General features: G+C 25.9%; 4 protein-coding genes across 5 annotated transcripts; 3 read left to right on the top strand and 1 right to left on the bottom strand.

Annotated features, from left to right (window-relative positions):
- Positions 1–182: 182 nt before the first annotated feature.
- Positions 183–1,179, top strand: LOC126858510 (cytochrome c oxidase assembly protein COX16 homolog, mitochondrial). The gene is made up of 3 exons (XM_050608911.1): positions 183–328; positions 428–545; positions 936–1,179. Exons 1-3 carry the CDS (start codon positions 237–239, stop codon positions 1,011–1,013), a joined length of 288 nt encoding a protein of 95 aa, XP_050464868.1. The 5' UTR covers positions 183–236; the 3' UTR covers positions 1,014–1,179.
- A 141-nt stretch (positions 1,180–1,320) lies between these two features.
- Positions 1,321–6,479, bottom strand: LOC126858431 (exonuclease 1). 2 transcript variants are annotated; one of them, XM_050608760.1, is made up of 7 exons: positions 5,681–6,479; positions 5,481–5,600; positions 5,065–5,326; positions 3,997–4,212; positions 3,566–3,850; positions 2,432–3,454; positions 1,321–2,318 (listed from the first exon to the last, which is right to left on the bottom strand). In XM_050608760.1, exons 1-7 carry the CDS (start codon positions 5,839–5,841, stop codon positions 2,208–2,210), a joined length of 2,178 nt encoding a protein of 725 aa, XP_050464717.1. In that variant the 5' UTR covers positions 5,842–6,479; the 3' UTR covers positions 1,321–2,207. The 2 variants fall into 2 exon arrangements, with proteins under 2 accessions (XP_050464717.1, XP_050464726.1); XM_050608769.1 differs by lacking the exon at positions 3,997–4,212.
- Positions 6,480–10,153: 3,674 nt separating this feature from the next.
- Positions 10,154–12,684, top strand: LOC126858495 (fatty acid hydroxylase domain-containing protein 2-like). The gene is made up of 5 exons (XM_050608875.1): positions 10,154–10,298; positions 10,524–10,627; positions 11,002–11,326; positions 11,736–12,008; positions 12,301–12,684. Coding segments are annotated over exons 1-5 (858 nt in total). The 5' UTR covers positions 10,154–10,296; the 3' UTR covers positions 12,455–12,684.
- Positions 12,685–17,420: 4,736 nt separating this feature from the next.
- LOC126858441 (phosphoenolpyruvate carboxykinase [GTP]-like) lies at positions 17,421–24,553 on the top strand. Its single transcript, XM_050608782.1, has 7 exons — positions 17,421–18,163; positions 20,602–20,862; positions 21,508–21,692; positions 22,223–22,617; positions 23,002–23,349; positions 23,438–23,704; positions 23,837–24,553. The coding sequence occupies exons 1-7, from the start codon at positions 17,931–17,933 to the stop codon at positions 24,293–24,295; spliced, it is 2,148 nt and encodes a 715-aa protein (XP_050464739.1). The 5' UTR covers positions 17,421–17,930; the 3' UTR covers positions 24,296–24,553.
- Positions 24,554–25,243: the final 690 nt, after the last annotated feature.

Here is a 25,243-nt window from a genome sequence, read left to right as displayed (position 1 = left end):
TCATTTGTTATAAATAAATATATTTTTAATTCTATTTATTAAAAAATTTATTAATGTTTGTTTTTTTATAAATTTTAGATTTATATACATATATTTATAGTTCAGTTCGTATTAACTTAGTGCAGTTATAAAGAACAGATGGAAAATTAGAAACGATTAGAAACCAGAGAGATGATCGTAAACCGCAATCTCTCACATCATTTTTCCGATATAATATCAAGTACATTTAACAAGTAATGTCACAATCTAGAGTTTGGCAATATGGTATACCGTTTATGATTTTTATACTCGGCGGATCGTTTGGTCTTCGAGAATTTACGGAATTACGGTAATTATAGCTAAATCTTACAGATTGTATTTTTGTTTCGTTTATCAAACGTTTTTATCTAAAGCAAAATTTTTTTGATATGCGAATTTTTACACACAGGTACAGATATAAAAATACAACTGAATATTCGATCCGAGATGAATTAGAGAAAAAAGGAATCGAGACAAGACCATTAGAAGAAATCACCTTAGAAAAAGAATACGAGAAATTAGAAAAGGTATAATTGGAATAATAATACGTTATACATTAATAAAGCACTAATGTCGCAAATTTTCTGAAAATGTAACTTATAATGTGTGCAAAAAATAAGGTTTCTTTTATTTAATCAAAATAATACAAAGTATGTCTTTTATTGAAGAGATAACGGAGAGAAAATAAAAACTATAAAATTTAAACAGAGGAATATAATAAATACTAATCTGTTCTGAAAATTTATATCAAATTCTTATTTTAAGCATTTTTAATCATAATGCATTTGTTTTTGTGACAAATTCAATTGTAGAATACACTCAGTTTAAGAGATTAGTTTATATAGCTATAATTCTGTAAATTCAAAAAAGGTATATATAATTTTTTTATGTAGACTAAATAATATACTTTTTTTCAGGTGGATTTAGACAATTGGAAGAATATTCGAATACCGAGACAATGGGAAGAACCAGAAAATGGAACCACAAAGGTTTAATTATCAATTAAAAAATGTTTATTTCATCCTTATATAATTAACATAATGAGCAATATATAATTAATTTTTATCAGTTTTCACAAGAGATATTTGTGTGATCACCTTTTCATACTAAATAATTATATAAGATAATTAAGAGATAAATATAATAAAACAAATAATTACAGCTTTGCATAATTTATTTTGCTTAACACTGAACAAAAAGATTATTAACAATAAAATTTATAAAATTTCCATTTCTAAAAGAATATTAAATATTAGATTTTACATAATGATGTATGTGTGTGTGTGTGTGCGCGCGTGCGCATTTACAATTTTAGAAGGATATTTGAAGTTACCGTCAAATATTTTTAATAAGTATTTTAATCGAATACATAACTAATTGAGTATATAATTTGAAATTTTGCAATTAAACTCTAAAAAGAAACTCTAAAATATTTTCTGAATACAACAATTTAGATCACAAAGATAATTTTCCCTATACATAGAATTATAATTCTTAGTAAACCATATTCAATTTTATAATCAAATTATTTTTATATCAATTTCATATTTATATTCATTTAATTACATATAGAAGTTAAATCTTTTTCTCACAGTCATATATAATATACATATCTAATATAAATTCTAAGAGGATAATTTTACCTCATGAGTCACATGATATACTGATATTTAAGAATCTTTCTAAAAAAATTTTATCACAGACCATTCCAAAAGAATCCTAATATAAAGTAAGAGAGATAAAGTACTAAAACATCTCTCACAGAGATATACTTATGTTATATTTAATTAATAGTATTGTATATGGCAGTGCAGCTGCAATGCAGCAAAAATTTGCATTTTTCTGAGAGTATGATTCATAATATTGATTTACACGTAATTCAAATCTACTTTAAATAAATGCTGCTTATGTGTTTATATTAATGACATATCAGCAATTACACCTCTTTAATTATAGTCTAATCCTATTTACAATATTTTAAGACATTCAAAGAATATAACATTTTGATACTTACAAAAATATTGATAAAACCCCCAGACTTTCTTAAAGTGGTAAATATAAACTGTTTAATATTGTTTAAGTTAGAATTCATAAATCTTTATGCAAAGAAAATTACAAATATCGTATTCCATCTTTCAATATAGGAACTATTTATATAATACATGGAAAAAAAATTATTTATATTTACTTTATCTTTTTTGGAATCCAAACATACTCAATAAACTTTGTTGTTTTGGAACTGATAATTGTTTGTTTTGACGCAATTGTTTTTTTTTCGTTATTGAATTAACTCGTGGTACCTGCAATAAAAAGATGTTTTTTTTATCAATTTCATAAATAAAAATTAATTAACAACTATTTCTGTCTTTTTTTTATTGATACTTGTGAAACTTGTTCACGTAAGTCTATTTACCAGATTCACTGAACTTCGTTTTTTAAAAATTTCTTTCTTCTGCGAAGAGACTTGAGAATCTTTAATATTTGAGCATTCGGATAAATTATCTTGCAAATTGTTTGTATTTCCATAATTAATTGAATTATTAGCAGCTTCTATATTAGAACTCGATAATGAAAATTTATCTAAACCATAATCTTTAGCAATTGTTGTACAATGTGAATTTTCAGTTAAATTGTTAAAATACGATTTTTCAGAAACATCTTCACAAGTATTAGTCAAATATTCATTTTGATCTGATAAGAGTGTATCACTGATATCTTTTATCGAATTTGCAGTTTCTGGGTGGACTGCTATAGATAATGTTTCTAATTTGTGATCTAGTGGTTGAGTATTAGCTCTAGTATTATATATACTGTCACTTGTTTCTGGAATTATATTACATTCCATATTTTTCAAATCTACATCAATTCTCTTATTTTCCAATTCATATATATTTTCGTTAATTTGTTTAGAGAAATATTTGCTTTCTACTATAATATTTTCGTCTATGATAGTCCGCCTTATACGCATTAAATTTTTTCCTTTTCTTCGACAATTTCCGTCGGACAAAATACTCGGCGAAGTTGTGAGATCAGATACTCGTTTAACAAATGGATTTTTGGATTTAAATAATTCTGGTGACGTATTATTTTCTGCAAAGCATAAATATTCTTCTGCTTTCTTTTTAGGACTGGAAATTAGGTTAACATCTTGACTAGAATTATACATATTCAAAATAGCATTTTCGTTTGAATCTTGACATTCTAAAAGCCTATTACATGGCACAATCTGACTATTATGAAATTCTGTTGAAGTGTGTTCATTATTTAAAAAATTTCTTTGTAGAGCCAGCTCTTTTTTAGCAATAATCGATGAATTTACTGCATTTTTAGAAAATAAGACATTCTTTTCTGTTTTTAACTTATATTTGCTTGACCAAATGCTAATGTGAATCGTCAATGTTTGTTCTGCTTCTGTGTCTCGCTTTCTTTTACGTTCCTACAATTTACAATACAAATTAATATCAAACACTTTTAATTTTGATTGCACATCATATTATCTTCAAAACAAATGTAACATAATTTAATAACAATTAATATAGCAACTTACTATTTTATCTGGATTAAAATCGTGAACTATTTTTAAAGTGGATGGATCGCAATTGCCGAGAGCTAATTGCAAAGCAAGGTCTGCATCTAATTTTTTACCAGCATATTGTAATTGATCTTCGGTAATGTCATCTGTAGGTGGATTTAATCGTATTTGCTTCCTTTGTAATGGACAGAATACTAATTGATGTTTGAATGTTATATCTGCCAATATAAATGCATCTCTATATTCCTGTGTCACAACCAGCGATTTCATGTTGAGCACTGATCCTATACGCGTCAACGCCTTGAAAAGTGTGAACATTAATTAAAAGCAGAAAAAAAAAGGCATACTTATATAATTTTTTATATTACAAAAATATTTATATAGAATTTTTATTAAACTATTTCTGGCCTGTATTACTAAAATTTGAAAATGATATAGCAACTAACTCTATGTATATTATGATCTGTATTTCTCGCGATAAATTTTCGCGCTTTTGCCAATCCGATACCAGGAAGTGAAGGGAGATAGTCGCAACCAGATAAAATACAAGTGTAACGAAATTTATCCATATTAAACTCCTCAGGTCGTATATTCATCGCTAAATGTAAGCGGTCTTGCTCAATCAAAATGCCATTTCCATTAAAATCCATTTTGAAAAATATCTATAATATAAAGAATATAATCTTTTTTTTTTTTTAATAAAAAGATTTATTTCAAAATTCTGAATTATTTATCTAAGCTGTTATCTATCTGTTTTGTCTAAAAACATTTTTAGAATAAAATTAATAATTTTTTATAATAAAAATCATTGATAAAAATTTTATCTTATAAAAATCTTATAAAAATTAATTATTACATTATTATTTACATTATTGTTATTTATATTATGTTTCACAATATTATATATAGCTATATTTACATTAAATTATTACACAGAATGTTTTATAATAATTTTTTTTTATCAATAATTTTTTATCAATAGTTTTATCAATAATTTCAATAATGAATTTTTTGATAAACTTAAAATCGAATTTTCTTTAGTAGGAAACTCTTAGTAAGATATCTATAGTTTTTGAGTTATGAGATTGAAAAAAGATGCTTATGAGTTTTGAGGAGTTAAATGATACTAACAAAACTATATTCTTCAAGTAATTTTAAACGAACCCCAAGGTTTAATTGTAGATGTATAATGTGAAAATATACATTGCAATATATGTATTATTTTTTCTAAGCAAAAATCAAATGCAAGTCAGTGAAGAAATGTCATTAAGAATAAATAAGTTATGAAATATTCTATTACGAGTACCTTTTTTGAAAATAATCATAAATTTATTATATATATGAATATATTCAATTTGCATATCATTATAATAATTACAAACAAAAACTTTTAAATTATATATATATATATATATATATATATATATATATATATATATATAATTTTAAAATTAAAATATTGCTCATAATCTATATATATATATATAGATTATGAGCAATGTAATTATACTAACTTTCTTACATCCAAATAATGTCAGGTCACTATCCTCTGTGATAACAACATCAGCTATACCACTAATATTTAAATAAGCTAATTGTGCATCAGCTTCATAAGGAGCCACAATGCAATCAATATTCTCCTTCTGGCAATGTTTAATTAATTCTAATGCTATTTCATGAGTAATATCTATAGCTCGTTTCAACAAGTTTTTTCCCTCTGCGACTTGACCCATTTGTATTAACTCGATTGCTTTTTGACGATTTATTTGTCTATTTCTAATAAATGATAAAATATACATTATTATCAATAATTCAATAATTGTGATAAAATGTTACGTTAATTGATGTTAAAGCAACTTCAAAATAAAGCAATCATAATTTATAAACATTTCTAAAATTTGTAATATTTAAATAATTCGCCTATTCTTACTGTCGTCTTTTAATTTCCGTATGTTCCTTAGCAGGCAATCGTCGACCATCAAATACCAAGATTGGTTTTATTTTATACTTTAAAAGCATGTCTATATACTTCATACAATACAAAACATACCTACAATGTAAGAAAAATGCTATCAATCTTTGATATCTTAAAAAATGTGTCAATATGTATAATATAATATTTGGTCTTACGCATTTGTTGTCTGTCCCATCATTAATTTCTCAGCACAAGAAAATACACCTTTGTGTAACCAACAATAAGAATCGATTGCAACAGCATTACCGGTAAATTCTCTAACATTCGTTCTTTTAGAAGACTTTTCTAAGAATGGTAGTAAACCAGTAATACCCATATTTACGAATTAATTTATTTTAAACAATTAAGAAACACACAATTGATTACAATATTTTTTCTGTATTGGGATTGCGTTGTCGGCAGTTGCCGCCAAATCGTACATGCGGCGTGCGCGTGCGATGCTGATTTCAGAGACGCTTTTTTTTGCGCATGCGCATATTGAATATGCATATATTCAGGAATGTGTTTCAAAAAGCCTATTTTTATCTATCATAAATCGTACCAAAATCCTCGATACGACTGTGCGGTAACCACAGACTTCTATTTATTACACAATCCAGGGGAGTTATTACGGTTCTTGAAACGAGGTGAAAATTATAAAAGTGAACAGATTTACTAGATTTCAACAAATGAAATTGTAGATTCTAGTGAATTTCCTCACTTTTGTGTTTTTTACTTTGTTTCGAAAATCGTAATAGGCCTCTAGATATGTAATATATAGGCTGTGTTCCGTAATTCACTGCCACTACTGAAAATCTATAGTGTACGTGATGTAAACTGTCGATTTTCAATACTAATAGTGAATTGCGGAACGCAGCTATAGAAGTCTTGATAAACTCCCTATTCCAAAATATTTTGGGTGACCATGTAGCTTTCTGATCTCCCAAAATTGAGAAGTTATGACTGTTTAAGGCGATTAAGGCGAAGCGCGCGAAAAATACATAAGCGGATTTCAATTAGTCTGAAGAATTTTTTTTAAGTGTATTTAAGCAATATTATAATTAATATTATAATTAATATATAATATAATATATATATAATATAATATAATATAATATAATATAATATAATATAATATAATATAATATAATATAATATATAATATATAATATAATATATATATAATATAATTTATAATATATAATATGTAATTAATAATATTTTAATATTATAAAAATATATAATACACATATATAATATGTGTGTGTGTGTGTGTGTGTGTGTATATATATCACACACACATATATATGTGTATTATATATGTGTATTATATATTTTTATAATATTAAAATATTATTAATTACATATTATATATTATAAATTATATTATATTATATATTGTATTATATATTATATATTATATTATATTATATTATATTATATTATATTATATTATATATATATATATATATATATATATATAATATTTAATTAAATAATATACGGAATGTTACAAGTCAATAAAACTTCAGGACCTTATACGAAATTGAATTTGAAACAAAAAAATAAAAATTTCGATAAACAGAGAAAGAGAAACACTTTGTTAAAAAGTTATAACTACACTAAAAAAAAGTTGTTAATTTAATTAAATCGGTTCAACTAAATAATGTTAATTCAAATATTGCTCAATGCACCACAGGAGGTCTTTTATCATAAATATATATTAAGCAACGTTCTAGAGATATACTAACACTAAACATATTAAATGTTTCATAAATGTTTATTTGTTATCTACAATATAAGATATAAGCACTTTTCAAACAAAATTTATTACAAAATAATGTATTTATATCTTAAATATATATATAATAACTGCTCACATATAAAAAGAAAATAGATTAAATTTTTTTGCATAGAGTCTACATAAAGGATACAAATATTGTCAATTTAGGAATTTTTTTTATTTTTGTATAAATAAATTAACCTTGCATTAATGTATATGTATGCGTTCTCTCTCTCTCTCTCTCTCTCTCTCTCTCGCTTTTTTTATACTTATCTCTGTATTGAATACTGACAATCAGCTAATAGTTTCATCATCATTAGTTTTGGATAATGAACAAACACGTGTGAATATGTGCTATTATCTGAAGTTACAAATATTCGGATATCCATTATTAATGACTTAACATATTCAGAAATGCATAGCCGGTATTTGCAAATAAAGTCTAATCAGCACTAAGAAGTTATAAATATGATAAAGTTGATAATGTGATCTTCTAAAAACAATATTTCAAGAAATTTACAAAGGAAAGAAACGACTTTGAAATAGTTAAAAGATTTGTAGAAATAAAAAAAGATAAAAATTTTTTTTCTTTTTACACATTATACTAGGTATTTAAAATTTTATAAATAAAAAAATATAGTTCGCAAAAATAAATAAAAATTGTATAATAAATTTTTATTACACTAAGTTTTGTTCATTTTTGAAATACTTGATTTAAAAAATTAAAAAACTAATATATTTGTTTTTCAAGACTTTATATATCACCACCATTATATCGATTTTGTCTTAATGACTCTTAAATATGAATAAAAAATATAATATTCTCTATATATGTGTTATAAAAAATAAAAAGATTTTCTAAGTATTTTATGCGTATGTGTGATTTCATCAATGCTCTTAAAATATTTTAAATTTTTATTAATAATAAGTAAAAAATATTGTACTTTATTATTTATATATATTTATAGTCTGTGCAAATAAATTTAATGAACATACATAACACAAAATCACATTACAGGAGCGTAAGAGATCTATAAATGCACTATATTATCAATTTTTTAATCTGTGTGTACAAAAATAATTTTTACGGAAACAAAATTTTGCATGAAAAAACTTAATTAAAAATTTTTTTATTTGCTTAAAAAATTTTTTCTCTATTTTTGATCGTACAAGAATTCCAGATACAATTTTGGACACACTCTATATTCAGGGAATCTTGTATATAGATGCATGGCAAATACTTTAGAATGTACACATTAAAGCAACTAAAACTGTTATGTGAACATATGTTCTATATATTATAGTTCCTCAGTTACAAAAGATTAAAGAAAATGCTCGAAGTATCAGTTTCAACATACAAACACTTTTTGACCTTTTGATTTACTATATTTACAAAGAATATCGGTATCTACAAAACAAAGTATCAAATAATTTTTTCGACTTGTTAGATGATGTATTGATGTATACATCATGCTAACGACAAGTTCTTTTTTACACAATCTTACTGATAAACATACCTCGCACATTATACGGGCGAGCTATTGGAGGAACGTCAAGCTGTGCATGCGTGTACATACACGCATATGTACATATATTGTTAATTTATTATTAATAACCAATTATTATTTAATTATTTAATTAAATTATTCAAGAATTAAATGTTTTTCGTATAAGATTTATAATTTATTAATATTCGCCTATCGCTATAATGTACGATGTAGGTGTAATACATACATACATAAAGAAAACAACTAATAAAATCAACTGCGCAATAAAATCAATATCACCTGGCTTGAAAAAAATCAATAACAGATGACAAATCGGTACGCGTGTAAGTGCAATTACGGATCTGAGCGCGCGAGTTTTACGCGATATCATTGCGATCAAACTTTGATCGTTTATAACTCAAAAACTATTGCAGCCTCAAAATTTTTGTATTAAAATTTTTTACTATATTTTACCTCTAGAACACGCTAATAAAATATTGTACGAAAGTTGTGAGACATATCCTGTATATAAGAATTAAATGTTTTTATATATAAGTAAAATGACTTATATATCAAAATAAAAAATTTTAGTTTATTAATTATATTGAATCATATATAATAACTTTACACATGTCAAATTTTTTACATTATATTATTAAAAAATATTTATTTAACTTAATGTCACCTACAGTTTAAAAAAAAAAACTTACACGCTGTTTTTTTCGTATTATAAGAATGAGATATAAAATCTTTTTTCAATGTTTTTCTATATATATATATATTTGTTTTTACATTCATATTTATATTATAATTGTATTTGTATTTATATTTGTGCATTTATATTTGTATTTGGATTTATATTTATATTTATGTTTTATTGTACATTATACTACATTAAATATTAAATATTATGATTAAATATGCAAAATAATTATTTACAAACTTGATTTGTTCCTGCGTATTGATTAAAACTGTATACATAATTAATGTAATAATTGCATAAATGATTATATGATTTAGCTATACTTACAATCCCTTGGCACTTTGTCGATCGTGCACCGACAAATATTAATTTGTTGTAATCTCTTGGTAGTATCCTTGTTAGCTCCTTGGTAGCTCCTTGTTCTCCATAATCCCCTTACCATATATACGTAAACGTAATGAGTATTAACATTCTTTTTTTATGAATCTCATCATATATCTCAATATATTTCACGGAATGCTGTACAGTTTCTCGAAGACCTAAAAAAATATGATTCTTAATATAAATCTTAATATAATATCTAAACTATGAATCATTAGAGAGATAATTATGTGAAACGCAGATCGCTAATAGTGATTTCAAGGACGGCAAGAAAAATTATTCATGTAAAACAGATAGTAAAGTCTATAAATAAGCATACGCAAATAAAATAGCAAGAGCAACTTTCAGTATAGTATTCAACCGTTGAACTGGTTGTGCTTTAATAAATATAATCGCTGAAGAATAGCTTTCACAAAAATAGTATCCAGTATAGTTAAAATGTTTGTATAAATTGTTTAATATCGATGACTCACGTAATACAATAAAACATACAGAAAAATAAAAAACTAACTGCTCGCCTGCTCGATAAAATATTATTTGTAATATCTTATGACTCAAAAAAATTATCTCACTTATAGAAATCAAAATAAATTATCAATTATACTATTTGTGATTCATAATTTATTATATAATCTTTAGATTTTGTTAACTGAACAAAATTTTAGGCTTTTACAAAGATTCTGGAGTGCATCCGGCGACTTTTGGCAAGCTCAATGGGACAAAATTTTGGATAAATTTGGAGATGATCCTGTGACATTATGGGTTTACGGTAAGTTCAAAAAAGATATCACTTTTTAAAAATTTGAAAATAGTAACGAATCCATGTTGCACTTTTTACACAATTAAGAAAAATAAATAAATAATTTATATAGCAGAATGTATTGTTAAATTTACTAAAATTTTTTTATTAATTTTTGGCTTCTTTCTAATCTGAAACTTTAGTCAATAACTTTTTGTCATTAATATCAATATTAAAAATTTTATAACGTCGCATATATATATATAATATTTACTACATCTTCTATCTTGATTGTATCATCTGTTATTTCACACGTAATATAGTTAATAAATTTATCTAATCACAAATATTGCGTGAATTTGCTGAACGTTGAAAATTATTTAACTGTCGTCTTATTACTGTAGGATCCTTATCTGTGATAATTATGATTTACTGGGTATTCGGAGGAATTTACACCATCCTAGATATCACCAATCCAGCGGTGCTGCGTAGATACAAAATACAGCCTGGTATGAATGAACCAGTGGACAAGAAAAAGTTATGCAAAATGATCGTTCAAGTATTGTTCAATCAGATCGTCATCGGCTTTCTTTATCTATATATCTGCCATTATGTGCTGGAATGGCGCGGTTATCCCCCAGTGCGCGAGTTGCCGACTTTTCAACGAATACTCACTGAAATTGCGTTTCACAAATTATGCCAAGAGATTGCCTTTTATTATTCACATAGGTATTTTCTATCTAAAAATAAAAAAATTAATACTCCACATTGACTTCGATAAATATAAAAAAATACTTGATTATATCTATTCAATTTCAATATCTTTTACGTGTTCGGTCAGACATTACTTTCATTCGACAAAATTGGCAAAAATAAAATTTTTTTTTTATATTTATCGAAGTCAATGTGGAGTATTAATTTTATATATATATATATATATATATATATATATATATATATACATATATTAGTTTTTTACTTAAACTATTCTCTAAACACATTCTAAAAACATTTAAAATGATATTTATTAATGAATGTAAATTTATGCAAAGTGATCTAAGTATGTAATTATAGACGTAGACATTTACATTTTATATTTTTTACGTGAAGTATTTGCCGCTTTTGAACTCTTTTGCAGATTCCTCCACATGCGCTTGCTGTACAAATATATACATAAGCAGCATCACGAATGGACTGCTCCTATAGCCGTCAGCGCTATGTATTGCCATCCACTAGAGAATATTGGTTCAAATCTACTTCCGGCTTCCTTGGGTATACTCATCATGGGCTCTCATGTAGTCACCGCCTGGATTTGGATATTGTTCGCGATGCTTTCGACGTTGAACCTACATTCTGGTTATCATTTACCGTTTTTACCCTCGCCGGAAGAACATGATTTTCATCATTTAAAGTAATTGAATTTAATCAAAATTCTTATAATTTTAATTTACATTAAAATAATTTTGATTTATTTACTATAATAGAAATTCTTAATAAAACTGATTTCATGTAGTAAATACGATTAAAAATATATAAAAAAATTATTTTGAATGATAATTATTATATACGTTAATGTATAGAAATTATGAATATACTAGCTTTAATATTCAATATATGTATATATATATATATATATATATATATATATATATATATATATATTAGCATAGATCCATAGATTTAGAATAAATCAATGCTTTTAGATCCAATCAATGCTATGGTATAATCGGCCTTATGGATTGCATTCACGGCACGCATTCCGATACACAATTTCGCAATTTACGAAATTATGTGCATTACATGCTTAATCTCATACAGCTTAGGAAAGCTTTCCCGAATGTAGCAAAATACAAGTAGAGAGATCAAAGTAGAGAGGTTTATTGGCGACTTTGAAAGTTATAGATAATTTTCAAACAGAGGAATTTTCCGCATGCTGGACGCATATTCGCTCATTAGTAATCGGGTTCGAGTCACGACAGACCGTTATAATCGATTTTGTCTAGCTAACGGTATAACTAAAAAGTTTCTTCTGTAAAATTAATTTCAATAAATGTACAATGAATCTTAATAAATCTTTTAATCAATAATATTGAATTATTTTTTTCCCATTTTATAATACTTGAATTCACATTTATATTCGTAATATCATATATTTTTGTAAATTTTATTAAAAATAAAAAAGTGCCATATATTTTAATATTAAATATCTGGATATATTATTTTCCTCTTTAATTATTCTTACTGGACTGTGTCGCGCAAGGAACTTGGCTATCCATTGATCTATATAACGATAATGGTTAGTGGTTAATATATAAATATTAAGATTGGATTAAATAGAGAAAGTATCAAGAAGGTTGATAAAAATATAAAATATGACAAATGTATTTATATTTAAAATATCAGTAGAAAAAAAACACAAAAGCACTTCTAATTTACGTTGGAAGTAACAAAATGAAATTTTATCAGAACTTATTAGGTCAAATTTTAATACACATTTTTTCAAAGCTTACATGATGTTAGAGCCAACAGATTGGCTAGTTTGTTCCTTTAATTTTAACTGCATTTTTAAAATTATTTTGTGTTTTTTATTTAAAATTATCTGTAGCAAGTATAACATCACAATATTTCTCGCACAATATATTTGAAATGTATTTTGTAACGTTTGATTTTTAAATATTCTGCTCTGAAGATTTCCCCTCTTTATTATACAGGTTAAAGACCACAATGATACTTTGCAACCGATTGCTCAATTCGCCGCAGGGGATTCTTTCATCATAAATATACATTAAGCAATATTCTAGCGATATACTAACAATAAGCATATTAATCTCATAAATGTTTATTTGTTGTTCACAAAATATAAGCACTTTTTGAACAAAATTTATTACAATAATATATTCATATTTATAATAACTGTTCACATATAAAGATTAAAGAGAAAATAGATTAAATTCTTTTGCATAGAGAATCTACATAGAGAATACATTACATATTCTCAATCCAGTGATCTTTTTTATTTTTGTACAAATCTAAGTTAACGAGCCTTTATGCATTAATGTATATGTATGGATTTTCTCTTTATACTTATCTCTGTATTAAATATTTAGCTAAAATTATCACTGTTTTCAGATAACAAACAAACATATTATATGAATATATGTATATTATCTAAGATTAAAAATATTCGGATATTATCAGTAATTCAACATATCCGGAAAGGCGTAATCAGTATTTGGAAATAAAATTTAATCAGCGTAAATAAGTGAGATTGATAATGTAATCTTTTAAAAACAAAACTTCAAGAAACTAACATTATTATAATAGAAAAAAACAATTCTGAAATAAAACATTTTTAGAGATGAAAAAAAAAAAGATTTTTCGCTTTCTCTCTCTCTCTCTCTCTCTCTCTCTCTCTCTTTCTCTGAAACATTATACTAGATGTATTTAAAATTTTATAAATAAATTTTATAAATAAAAAATTGTAATTTGTCATGCAAAAATAAATTGAATAGATATAATAAATTTGTATTACATTAAGTTTTATTCATTCTTAAAACAATTGACTTAAGAAATTAAAAAATTAATAATATATTTGTTTTTCAAGACTTTATATATCATCATTACATCGAATTTATCTTAATAATAATTGTCAAATATATATAAAAAGATATAACGTTTTGTATATGTTATTTTATAAAAATAAAAGAGATCTTCTATTTTATGCATGTGTGTGATTTTTCTTATCAATGTTCTTAAAATATTTTAAATTTTTACTAATAATAAGTAAATATTGTACTTTATTATTTATATATATTTATCGTCTGTGCAAAAAATTTAATAAACATATAACACAAAATCACATTACAAGAAAATAGAAATCTATAAATGCACGTATATTATTAATTTTTTAATCTATGCACAAAAATAATTTTCACGAAAAAAAAGTTTGTGAAAAAATTTAAAATTTAAAAATTTAATTTAATTTTTTTTTCTGTTTTTCTTTTCTTGAAAAATTTGTTCTTTATTTCTGATTGTACAATTTTAGACACGATACTTTGGATACACTTTATATATTGGGTCGTTCGGAAAGTCGATATTTACGAAACAAAGTATCAAATAATTCTTCAGACTTGTTGGATGATGTACAACTAAATAAGAAGCTGATTAATGTCTGTTAATGTTAATAATCACCTCATTTTTTTGTTGCAATCTAAAATTTATTGTGCCTGTATGCATGCTACACATTAATAATGTTCACAACAATCACAAATTAATAATATTCACGATCTGCAAGAAAAAATGCAAAATGGATTAAAAAATGTATTTTTTAAATTTTATATTTATATAATATAACATAATGTGCGAATGATGTTCATAAATTTTATAAGGGATAAAACAGAAATAATTAAAACAGGAATTATTGCAATACCTTTTCTCCAAAGATAAAACTTCTTTATACATATAAAGTATTTTTAAGAAGATATACATATAAGATTAAGTAAATTTCATATAGGAATAAAAAATAAAGATAAAGATAATATACAAAAACAATAAAAAATAAAATGTTTATTAGAATTTGAACTCTCTTGTCTTATGAAACTGGTATTGATGCATACATCATACTAACGACAAAGTCAAGCCTTCTCTCTTATGCAATCTTGCTGATAAACATATCTTGCAGATTATTCGGGCGAGCCTCCAGGAACGTTAAGCAGTGCGCGCGTGTACATGTATATACGTTCTGTTATTTATGACTTGTCATTCCTAAGTTTATGATTTGGGAATAAATGCGAGAGACTCTAAAATATAATAATGTTACGCATAACTTTTCGAAAATTCTAAAATTTTCAGCGATATCAGATATAGCTACATATAAATAAAATGACATATATTAAAATATAATATTTTAATTTAATTATATTGGATCATATAATATTTTACACATGTCAAATTTTTTAAAATTATATTATTAATTTATATTTATTTACTTAATGTCACAATTTTTTAAAAGGATTTACACACAGTTTTTTCGTATTATAAAAATAAGATATAAGATTTTTTTCAATGTTTTTATATACATTTAATATTTATGTTTATATTTATATCTATATTTATAATAATATTTATATTTATATTTATATTTATATTTATATTTATACTTTATTGCATATTATATTATATTAAAAATTATAATTATATATACAAAATAATTATGTACCAATGTTGATTTGTTCTTGCGTATTAGGTAAAACTATATATGTATAATTAAAGTTTATATAATTATATGAATTAGTTTATATTAGATATATATATGATTTAGTTGTTCCTACAATCTTTTGGCGTTTTGTCGATCATGCAACCGTTACTGACAGACACTGATTTGTTGTAACCTCGATAGTATCCGCTCCTGGTTCTGGTCCGTAGTCCACCTAATACTGTCTGCTGCGATAATTATACAAATTTAATATGTCTTGCGATAAAAGACGTAACGAGATGATAATATCGTTTTTCGCTTTTATACGGTACAAATAATAAAGCAAATTTATGTTTCTTTGTGTGTGTGTGTGTGTGTGTGTGTGTGTGTGTGTGTGTGTGTGTGTGTGTGTGTGTGTGGTGTGTATATATTTGTTTATTTATCAATATCTACCTATGTATATATGACATTATTTCTTGAATATAAAACACACGCAAGGATTTTAAATCGTATTGCATCACTTACTATGTAAGAAGCGATTTTTGTTATCTTTTTAACTAATTTTTTAATGATAGCATATTAGTAGGCTTCATTAGATGCAAGTGAACTTGTGATACCGAAATCATTTATATTAAATATGCCCCGTTTCACTGTAGTTATTTATAATCATTCTTAATATAATTTAGCTGAAATATAGAATAAAGTTGTGAGTTGAACGAGGTAAATGCACATGTGCATCGTATTGTTTATATATACAAGTTTAATTGGAAAATAGATTTACACAAATCTGTTTCTAAATTTTTACGTAAAGCAGATGTAATAATCTAACAATATATTTTTAGACACGTCTATCTCTAATTATTTAATTTATAGATTTAATTCTTTCTTCTTCAAATATCTTTATAACGTACAATATTTTCCATACTTCTCAATTTGCATACCGATGCATATAGTATTAGCTCTATAGGAAAAGTATTCTACATGACATACACACTATCCTACCCACCCATTCACTTACTCATTCACTTATCTGCCTTCTCTCCCCTCTCATACACACATACATTTTTTTATCATGTTATAACAAAAATTACAGTTGTAATGTTTTCTTTTACATTTTATTTTGACTTGAAATAATTCTCATACCGACCAAATAGATATTATATTACCGGAAAACATCGATTTCATAAACAATCGGCTAAATGTGTTTTAGAAAAAATATACAACTTAAAATTATTTTTGGTAAATGTTAATTATTATTGTTTTTCTTTGTAGATATAATCATTTTTATTATATGTATTAATATAAATATATATGTGCATGAGTTTACATCAAATTATATTGCATCATATTTGATACATACAGCCATATATTCAATATCCTATATTACTTGTTTTTCAACATGTATATGTGTTGATCATCGAAAAGCCTATATTACGCATGGCAAATGAGACTTACTAAGATGATAATATGATCCCGATGCTATAACTCTTTCTTTCTTGTGAAAAGTGACATATATATCTCCTACTTGTAAACACGAGTATTAAAATTCTTCTTCTACGAATCTCATTATCACTTATCAATATTTCGCAGGGAATGCTGAGCAGGCTCTCGAGTACCCGAATAAAAGTCACGATCCTTTCATCGGAGCTGGATAATTATGTGAAATGCGGATCGCGAATAGTGGTCTTACTCGTTTGACGGACGGTAAATAAGTCATTCACGCGAAACAGATAGCGGAAAATCGACAGGCAGACATACGTAAATAAAATTGCGAGAGCGGCTTTCGGTATAAAATTTGACCGCTCGACCGATTTCGATTTAGTACAAATCTAATCGCCATCGAATAGCTTTCCTTAAACAGTATCCGGTTCAGTGACTTGAATCATTGAAGAATATAACAAGACGCAACAGTGTGACATTCGTGAAGAGCATCAGCTGATCTTTAGTCGCTACTGTTATTTCGCGGTCATCGTTCATGGGATCGTTCCGAGACGTCACAATTTCGTGCTCCCCACTATTATCCGAAAGTCTAACGAAGTGACTTCTTATCAATCAATTAAATAGGAGGATCGTTACGGCCCGCCCGCAAAAAAAAAGATACATTTAGCTATTGCTATATAAAGCCAGCATTTTGACAACATGCCGTCCAAACTCTATTGTATCAGCTGGAAGAATCTGACGAGAGTTTCGCGACGATCTGACAGCAAAAGGGATTTCTCCATCAGATGTTTCATTAACGACAATCCGCTAAACTTAACTTCGATTCATAACCGGAAGATTAATCATTCTGTTCAACATTTCTTCTCACCTTCTATTCTTGCGTTTGAAAAAGTCCGTAGGATGCCGCACGCAGTCAATATTAATAATTCACAGTAAGTACCTTCTCTCTTTTCTAGTCCTCAAGTCATCATATTAAACAACACAAAAATAAAATTTAAAAAATGATAACGTATGTTTTCTCTTTAGAAGAAGATATGTGTCAATTTTAACAAATAGTTTAATAAAAATAAACTAAATTTTAGTTCAAAGAACAATCGTTCTACATTGATTTGGATACATAGATTGAATAAGCATTGCTATAATTTATACTATTCGAGTATAACTTTATCTAGAGTTCCCAAGAGAATTCCTAATAATATGTTAATTCATTGTTAAATCCATCACTAATATTATATATTGAATCTGATGTCAGAAAGTAGAAATTACTTGAATTTTTTCTCGTGAAATATTTATAAGATAATACAAATTAATAATAAAAAATCAAGATTATAAGATTATTTTCGTTTTATAGATTAATAAAGACCTATAAATCTTTATCGATTATCTATTATAAGATCTTTTTTTGCTGTGAATGCAAGACACATGCAAATGAGCTATACATGCATATATTAAGTCAGGATAAAGTTTTTCATACATTTTATTAATCCACAATATCGAACAAGAGAATGGTGGCATAAAAAAGAAACTTGTTTACCTCGACGTATTTTACAAGAAAAAAATTTATATAATTTTTCTGACATTCTAATTCAATATGGCTGCAATGAGAGCACAAGAGCTTTTAATTTTGTTTTTGCACGACACATCATATTTCAAATTCAGTCACATGACTCGTCATAAAGATATAAATCTGATTCTCTTTAAATAATGATAAACGTAAATTTTTGCTAAGTCATACTTTTTCTCGTTTTCTTAATATCAGAAATTATTACAAATTTGTCACATATAAAGTTTATTCCTTTGGAATTTGAAGAAAAATTGCCATCAAAGAATATATGTTTCAATTTTTATTACGATTTAATGACATTGTTTTGACTCAAATATATCAAATAGCTTTTATCTTTTTTTTGTCTTTGAATAAATTGTCTATAAATAAATAATGAAAACCAACATTTAAACTAATAAAATAATAAAGTTTAAAATATAAGAAAAATCGAAGATTGTAAGTGAAAAATAACTTTTGAATATAGTTCCAATATTATTGACTTTGTTGTTTTTGGTATTTTCTTATTTTTTTGTGTTCTTATTAACTTTAAAATATTATTACAGTAGCCGAGATTGAAAGTATCAAGGTTTTACCAATTTTATCAGACTTGATGATAAAAAAAAAATTTCAAAAAATAATAATATTTAATCATATAATTAATCATCTGTAATTTATTGCTATAAAAGCAATTAATTAACTAAAAATATTTTGGCTGTTATAATTTGATTACAAACTAATTACAATTGACTAAAATTAATAAAGATTTTATTTTTTTTAATAATAATAACTTAACAACAATTTTCTTTGATATTTAATATATTTTATTTTTATATTTAAATTTCAATTAATTATTCTAATTGGAAGTTATAATAATTGAAATAAACATATATATATATATATATATGTGTGTGTGTGTGTGTGGTGTGTGTGTGTGTGTGTGTGTGTGTGTGTGATGTGTGTGTGTGTGTGTGTGTGTGTGTGTGTGTGTGTGTGTGTGTGTGTGTGTGTGTGTGTGTGTGTGTGTGTGTGTGTGTGTGTGTGTGTGTGTGTGTGTGTGTGTGTGTGTGTGTGTGTGTGTGTGTGTGTGTAAAGCTAAAAGAAAAAGTTAAATAAAATAAGAGTCAAGTTAAAAAACATTTAAATTATAATCTATATATTATATAATTCACAATCATCTTAATTAACTCTGGTTAATTTTTAAATATAATACGCGTGTAAAAAATAATATTTGAAATATTGTCTATTCTAGTTGTTATTCAGTTTATCTTATCTAATTGTTAACTATAGTTATTGGCCGTAAAATAATAACCAGAATATTCTGACCTTTGACTAGGCATAAACTAGTTATCATTTACTGATCCATTGGCTTGACTAGTTTCTGGCTATTTTTCGTTTAGAAAATGCTTTTTTAACAGCGTCTGCTATTAAAAATTAAAATTATCTATATACTGATTAGTATAGCCAGCCATCTAAATAGGATTTTATCTAAAACAGAATTTTTTACCCAGTATTTAAACTAGTAAATCCAAAATATTAAAAACGGGCCACACTCATTTGTAATCAGTTCTTTCCCGAACATTTTTCCAGACAGGTGGCTAATTCCGATTCATTAGCCAAACTCTTAGTAAAACGATATCATTCAATCATATTTTTGTAAAGAAAAAATAAAATAAAATATAAATTTTAAAGAATCTGTGAAAGAATATCTATTAACAAAAAAAGTAATGTATATAATGCACTCAAATGTACAATATACTTAATATGTTCGCGTTACATTTTCATTTGCGCGATATTGTCTTTGTTTAATACGTATTTGTACTTTTTCAGAATGCCAAAATTTATTGTAACTCACGCGGCGAAAGATCCCCTGATAAAAAATGGATACGATTATATTAATAAAACACCATTAATAAATGCATGCACGATAGAAATCTCTACGAAACTTCGCCATTATATCGAGGAATGCGCCGCGCTTTGCTGTCCTAAGGATATTTACATATGCAATGGTACAAACGCCGAATATATGCAAATGCTAAAAATTCTCCAGAAAAATGGGATTATCAAGAACTTGCCTAAATATGAAAATTGGTGAGTGTTTCATATTTATTTGCCATATAGTATTATATTATATTTGTGTTAAAAATTTTAACTTTCCTATTTGATAAAATTTAAAGAATTAATAATTGAAACGGACTTTTTAATATTCTTATAACATATTGATTATCTTTTTATAGCAAAATAAAGTTGAAATAAAACACAGTTGTGTATTGATTTTTACTTATACTTAATAAACAATAAATAAAAAATTAATTATAATTATTTCGTTTAAAAATAAATGTTATTAAATCATTATTTTTAATAGTTTATTTTAGAATGATTCACTAGAAAATATACATCAAAATCAATCAAACATATTGTGTTATATATTTGATTTTATTAATTATAAATAAATTAGAGCGAATGTTTTACAAAAATACACACACACACACACACACACATATTTAATATTCTCTATGTTAGAAATATGTATATATATGTTTCTATAAAAAATATAAAAAATATCTTAAATGTTTATTTTTTGATTGATTTCACCTTAATACTAGTTTATTGTTTAATGAGAAATATCGAATAATAATTATTATACATTGTCAAATATCAAAATCACAGAATTTTCATAGAATTAAAACATTATTGATTTATTATGTTTGTAATATGTTTATTTTTTCAATCTAGTTGGCTGGCAAAAACTAATCCTGCGGATGTAGCACGCGTTGAAAAACGTACATTCATCTGTACAGACTTAAAAAGTGACACTGTTCCTACACCACGTGAAGGTATAATTGGAGAGCTTGGAAATTGGATCTCTCCAAATGATATGGAACAAGCTATCTTGGAACGTTTCCCAAACTGTATGAATGGTCAGTAGAAATTTTATTGTATTTTTATGATTTGTTATTGATACGCACGTATTATATAGAATATACAAGAAGTCTCAAAACAGTTCCGATATTCTTTTAATATTAGCAGATTATCTGGATAATTTGGCGACAATTTTTTTTAATGAAAACATCGAGCCATCAATAATTTCCGAATTATAAACTATTGAAAAAAAAGGTTTTTCTGCTAACTAAATTTTATGGAGTTAAAAAATTTACAGATTTTTATTCTGCAGTTAATTATAGATAAAATTTATATTTTAATAAAATTTTAATTTGATAATTACGAGAAAGATATACAATGGAAAAAATTGAAATTTGTAAGAAATAATGACTTTGACATTTTTGCTAATAAAAAATCGACTTTAAATTAACTGTAGAATTTGCTATTAAAAAAATATTTATTGACTGTTGGACATTTTATATATGAATAATATATAAAATACAAATATGTGTTTTAAATAATAAAAAAACTTATCTACTGTAACAATAATTAAAATCTTATAACATAGGACGTACCATGTATGTGATCCCCTTTAGTATGGGTCCCGTAGGATCTTCGCTCTCAAAAATCGGTGTGGAAATCACCGATTCGATTTACGTAGTTTGCTCGATGAGAATAATGACTAGGATGGGAGAGAAAGTGCTCGAAATTCTAGGAAACGATGATTTCGTTAAATGTTTGCACTCAGTGGGTGTTCCAAAACAGAATTCAAAAATCAATGTAAATTATTTATGGCCGTGCGATCCCGAGAGAACGATCATCCTTCACAAGCCAGTTAATAACGAGATAATGTCTTACGGAAGCGGTTATGGTGGAAATTCTTTATTGGGAAAGAAATGCTTCGCGCTACGAATTGGTTCGACAATAGCCAAAAAGGAGGGCTGGCTCGCCGAGCATATGCTTGTATGTTCTTTCTTATCTTTTTATAAATATATAAATATCTAATAATAAAATAAATATATAAATTTATAAATTTATAAAATTTTATAAATTAATTTATAAATACAGATTATTTTTTAAAATTTATTTAATAACTCTATGATCAATTCTATACAAACTAATTCTATCTGGAATATAAGGATACAACGACATAACATATATTATAATGCAACATATTATATATTATATTATATTTATGAATGAAAAAATACAATTAACTAATAACTTATGGCTAATACTTATGTATATAATTTAAATTGTAATATACATAATTCTCTCCCCTTTCACCGCTTTCATATAATATATAACATGATGTTTAAAAAAACAGTATTTACATATTCCTTACAGATATTGGGTATCACAAATCCTAAGGGCAAAAAACGATATATTGCCGCTGCTTTTCCGAGCGCATGTGGTAAAACAAATCTAGCTATGATGCAACCTAGTCTACCGGGTTATAAGATCGAGTGCGTAGGAGATGATATTGCATGGATGAGATTTGATAATGAAGGAAATTTACGGGCCATTAATCCAGAGAATGGATTTTTTGGAGTCGCTCCTGGTACAAGCTCAACTACAAATCCTAATGCAATGAAGACTATCTTCAAAAATACCATCTTTACCAATGTAGCGTCTACTAGTGATGGAGGAGTGTATTGGGAAGGCATGGAGAAGGAAATCGATGATAATATCAAGGTATAAACAAGGAAACAATACACATAAACAATTTGTTTAAAAATGTTTAAAAAAAAATTCTAAAAACAAACTTTTTATTTTATCGTAGGTGATGGATTGGAGAGGTAACAATTGGTTCAAAGGTTCCAAAGAACCTGCTGCTCATCCAAATTCAAGATTTTGCACTCCGGCTATACAATGCCCAATTATCGATCCTGCCTGGGAAGATCCAGCTGGCGTTCCGATCGATGCTATATTATTTGGGGGCCGAAGACCAGAAGGTGTACCTTTGGTTTATCAAGCCCGAAATTGGCGACATGGCGTTTTTATCGGCGCTGCAATGAGATCCGAGGCTACAGCCGCTGCTGAACATAAGGTATTACTCATTCACACATTCTGATCAATTTTTATAGAAATGCAAACTATGTAAATTTCAAAATATATTTTAAGATGCAAAATTACAAAAGACTAATTAAGAGTTCAACTAAAGCTAAAATGTACTTTGCAGGGTAAAATAATTATGCACGATCCGTTTGCCATGAGACCCTTCTTTGGTTATAATTTTGGACATTATCTCGCTCATTGGTTAAGCATGGAGCATGTGAAAAATGCTAAGTTACCAGCTATATTTCACGTAAATTGGTTTAGAAAAGATTCGGAAGGAAAATTTTTATGGCCAGGATTCGGTGACAACTCTCGCGTCCTCGACTGGATTCTTCGAAGAATCGACGAAGAAGATATCGCCGAAGAATCAGCTATTGGCTTATTACCAAAATCAGGATCTATCAATTTGGAAAATCTCAACGATAACGTAAATATGACGGAATTGTTTAGACTTCCGAAAAATTTTTGGCAGAAAGAGGTCAAAGATTTGAAAGAGTACTTTGATACTCAAGTGGGAAGCGATTTACCCGACGCTATTGCAATGGAGCTAACTCGTCTCACTGAAAACGTTAATAATCTTTAAATTTCTAATTTGATAATTATATTTTCATCTATAGTTATGTTCTTCAAGTTTTCGTAATTTTAATTTTAAATTACGGAGTTGAAATAAAATTAGTAATTTTTTAAAAATAGTAAATTTTTAATAATTTAATAATATTTAATAATTAAGATATTTTTATTGATATAATAATAAAATGCGAAAAATGTAAGAAATTCTGCTTAATGTAAAACGTTGTATAATAAGATGCAGAAAAAATAACATTAACAATTTTGCATTAGAGAGAGAAAGAGAAGATTGTAATTATTTACATAGAATAGAAAAAAATCTCTCAAACATATTGTAACTTCTTTTTATACATATATATATATATATATATATATATACAAGATGGACATTTATTTTAAAAATAGATTCTTTTTAAATGTTGGTTGGATTCTTTTTAATAAAAAATTGGAAAATTATTTTTTATATTTTTTAAATTTTTAGTGTTATATTTTTAGTATCTTAATAATTAGTTTTAATGGTGTATTAAAATAAATTAACATTTTTAAATAAATATAACACAAAATTTTATTTTATATATTTATTTAAAAATGTTAATTTATTTTAATACACCATTAAAACTTAATTATTAAGATATATATATATATATATATATATATATATATATATATATATAATATAATATAAGATTCTACTATTCTTTAGTCCATTACAAAAATTAACGAAAATTTGAAGCGAGAAAATGTAAACCATAATTTTAATAACTTCCGATGTTCTCTAATTGGTCACAGTATTTAAACCGCAGATGTTAGAATATATTTTTAAACTTTTCAACTTTTCAAGAAATACACATAAACAATATATTATATCATATGATTAGCTGTCAAATAAAAAAATCGTGGATAAGATCGTGGATAAGATCGTGGATAAGATCATGGATAAGATATTGCACATGCGCAGTAGCGC

This window comes from Cataglyphis hispanica, chromosome 2, assembly GCF_021464435.1.
Source record: "Cataglyphis hispanica isolate Lineage 1 chromosome 2, ULB_Chis1_1.0, whole genome shotgun sequence".
Taxonomy (NCBI): domain Eukaryota; kingdom Metazoa; phylum Arthropoda; class Insecta; order Hymenoptera; family Formicidae; genus Cataglyphis; species Cataglyphis hispanica.
This window is presented reverse-complemented; position numbering and strand designations above follow the sequence as displayed.

Bases quoted from the DNA above. Each gene is read 5' to 3' on its own strand.
- LOC126858510 (XM_050608911.1), top strand. From the start codon at position 237: ATGTCACAATCTAGAGTTTGGCAATATGGTATACCGTTTATGATTTTT. The intron at 329-427 runs GTAATTATAGCT...TTTTACACACAG, and splicing joins CGAGAATTTACGGAATTACG to GTACAGATATAAAAATACAA. The intron at 546-935 runs GTATAATTGGAA...ACTTTTTTTCAG, and splicing joins AATACGAGAAATTAGAAAAG to GTGGATTTAGACAATTGGAA.
- LOC126858431 (XM_050608760.1), bottom strand. From the start codon at position 5,841: ATGGGTATTACTGGTTTACTACCATTCTTAGAAAAGTCTTCTAAAAGA. The intron at 5,601-5,680 runs GTAAGACCAAAT...CTTACATTGTAG, and splicing joins ATGGGACAGACAACAAATGC to GTATGTTTTGTATTGTATGA. The intron at 4,213-5,064 runs GTTAGTATAATT...TTTATATTATAG, and splicing joins CATTATTTGGATGTAAGAAA to ATATTTTTCAAAATGGATTT.
- LOC126858495 (XM_050608875.1), top strand. The intron at 10,628-11,001 runs GTAAGTTCAAAA...TTATTACTGTAG, and splicing joins TGTGACATTATGGGTTTACG to GATCCTTATCTGTGATAATT. The intron at 11,327-11,735 runs GTATTTTCTATC...ACTCTTTTGCAG, and splicing joins GCCTTTTATTATTCACATAG to ATTCCTCCACATGCGCTTGC.
- LOC126858441 (XM_050608782.1), top strand. From the start codon at position 17,931: ATGCCGTCCAAACTCTATTGTATCAGCTGGAAGAATCTGACGAGAGTT. The intron at 18,164-20,601 runs GTAAGTACCTTC...GTACTTTTTCAG, and splicing joins GTCAATATTAATAATTCACA to AATGCCAAAATTTATTGTAA. The intron at 23,705-23,836 runs GTATTACTCATT...TGTACTTTGCAG, and splicing joins CAGCCGCTGCTGAACATAAG to GGTAAAATAATTATGCACGA.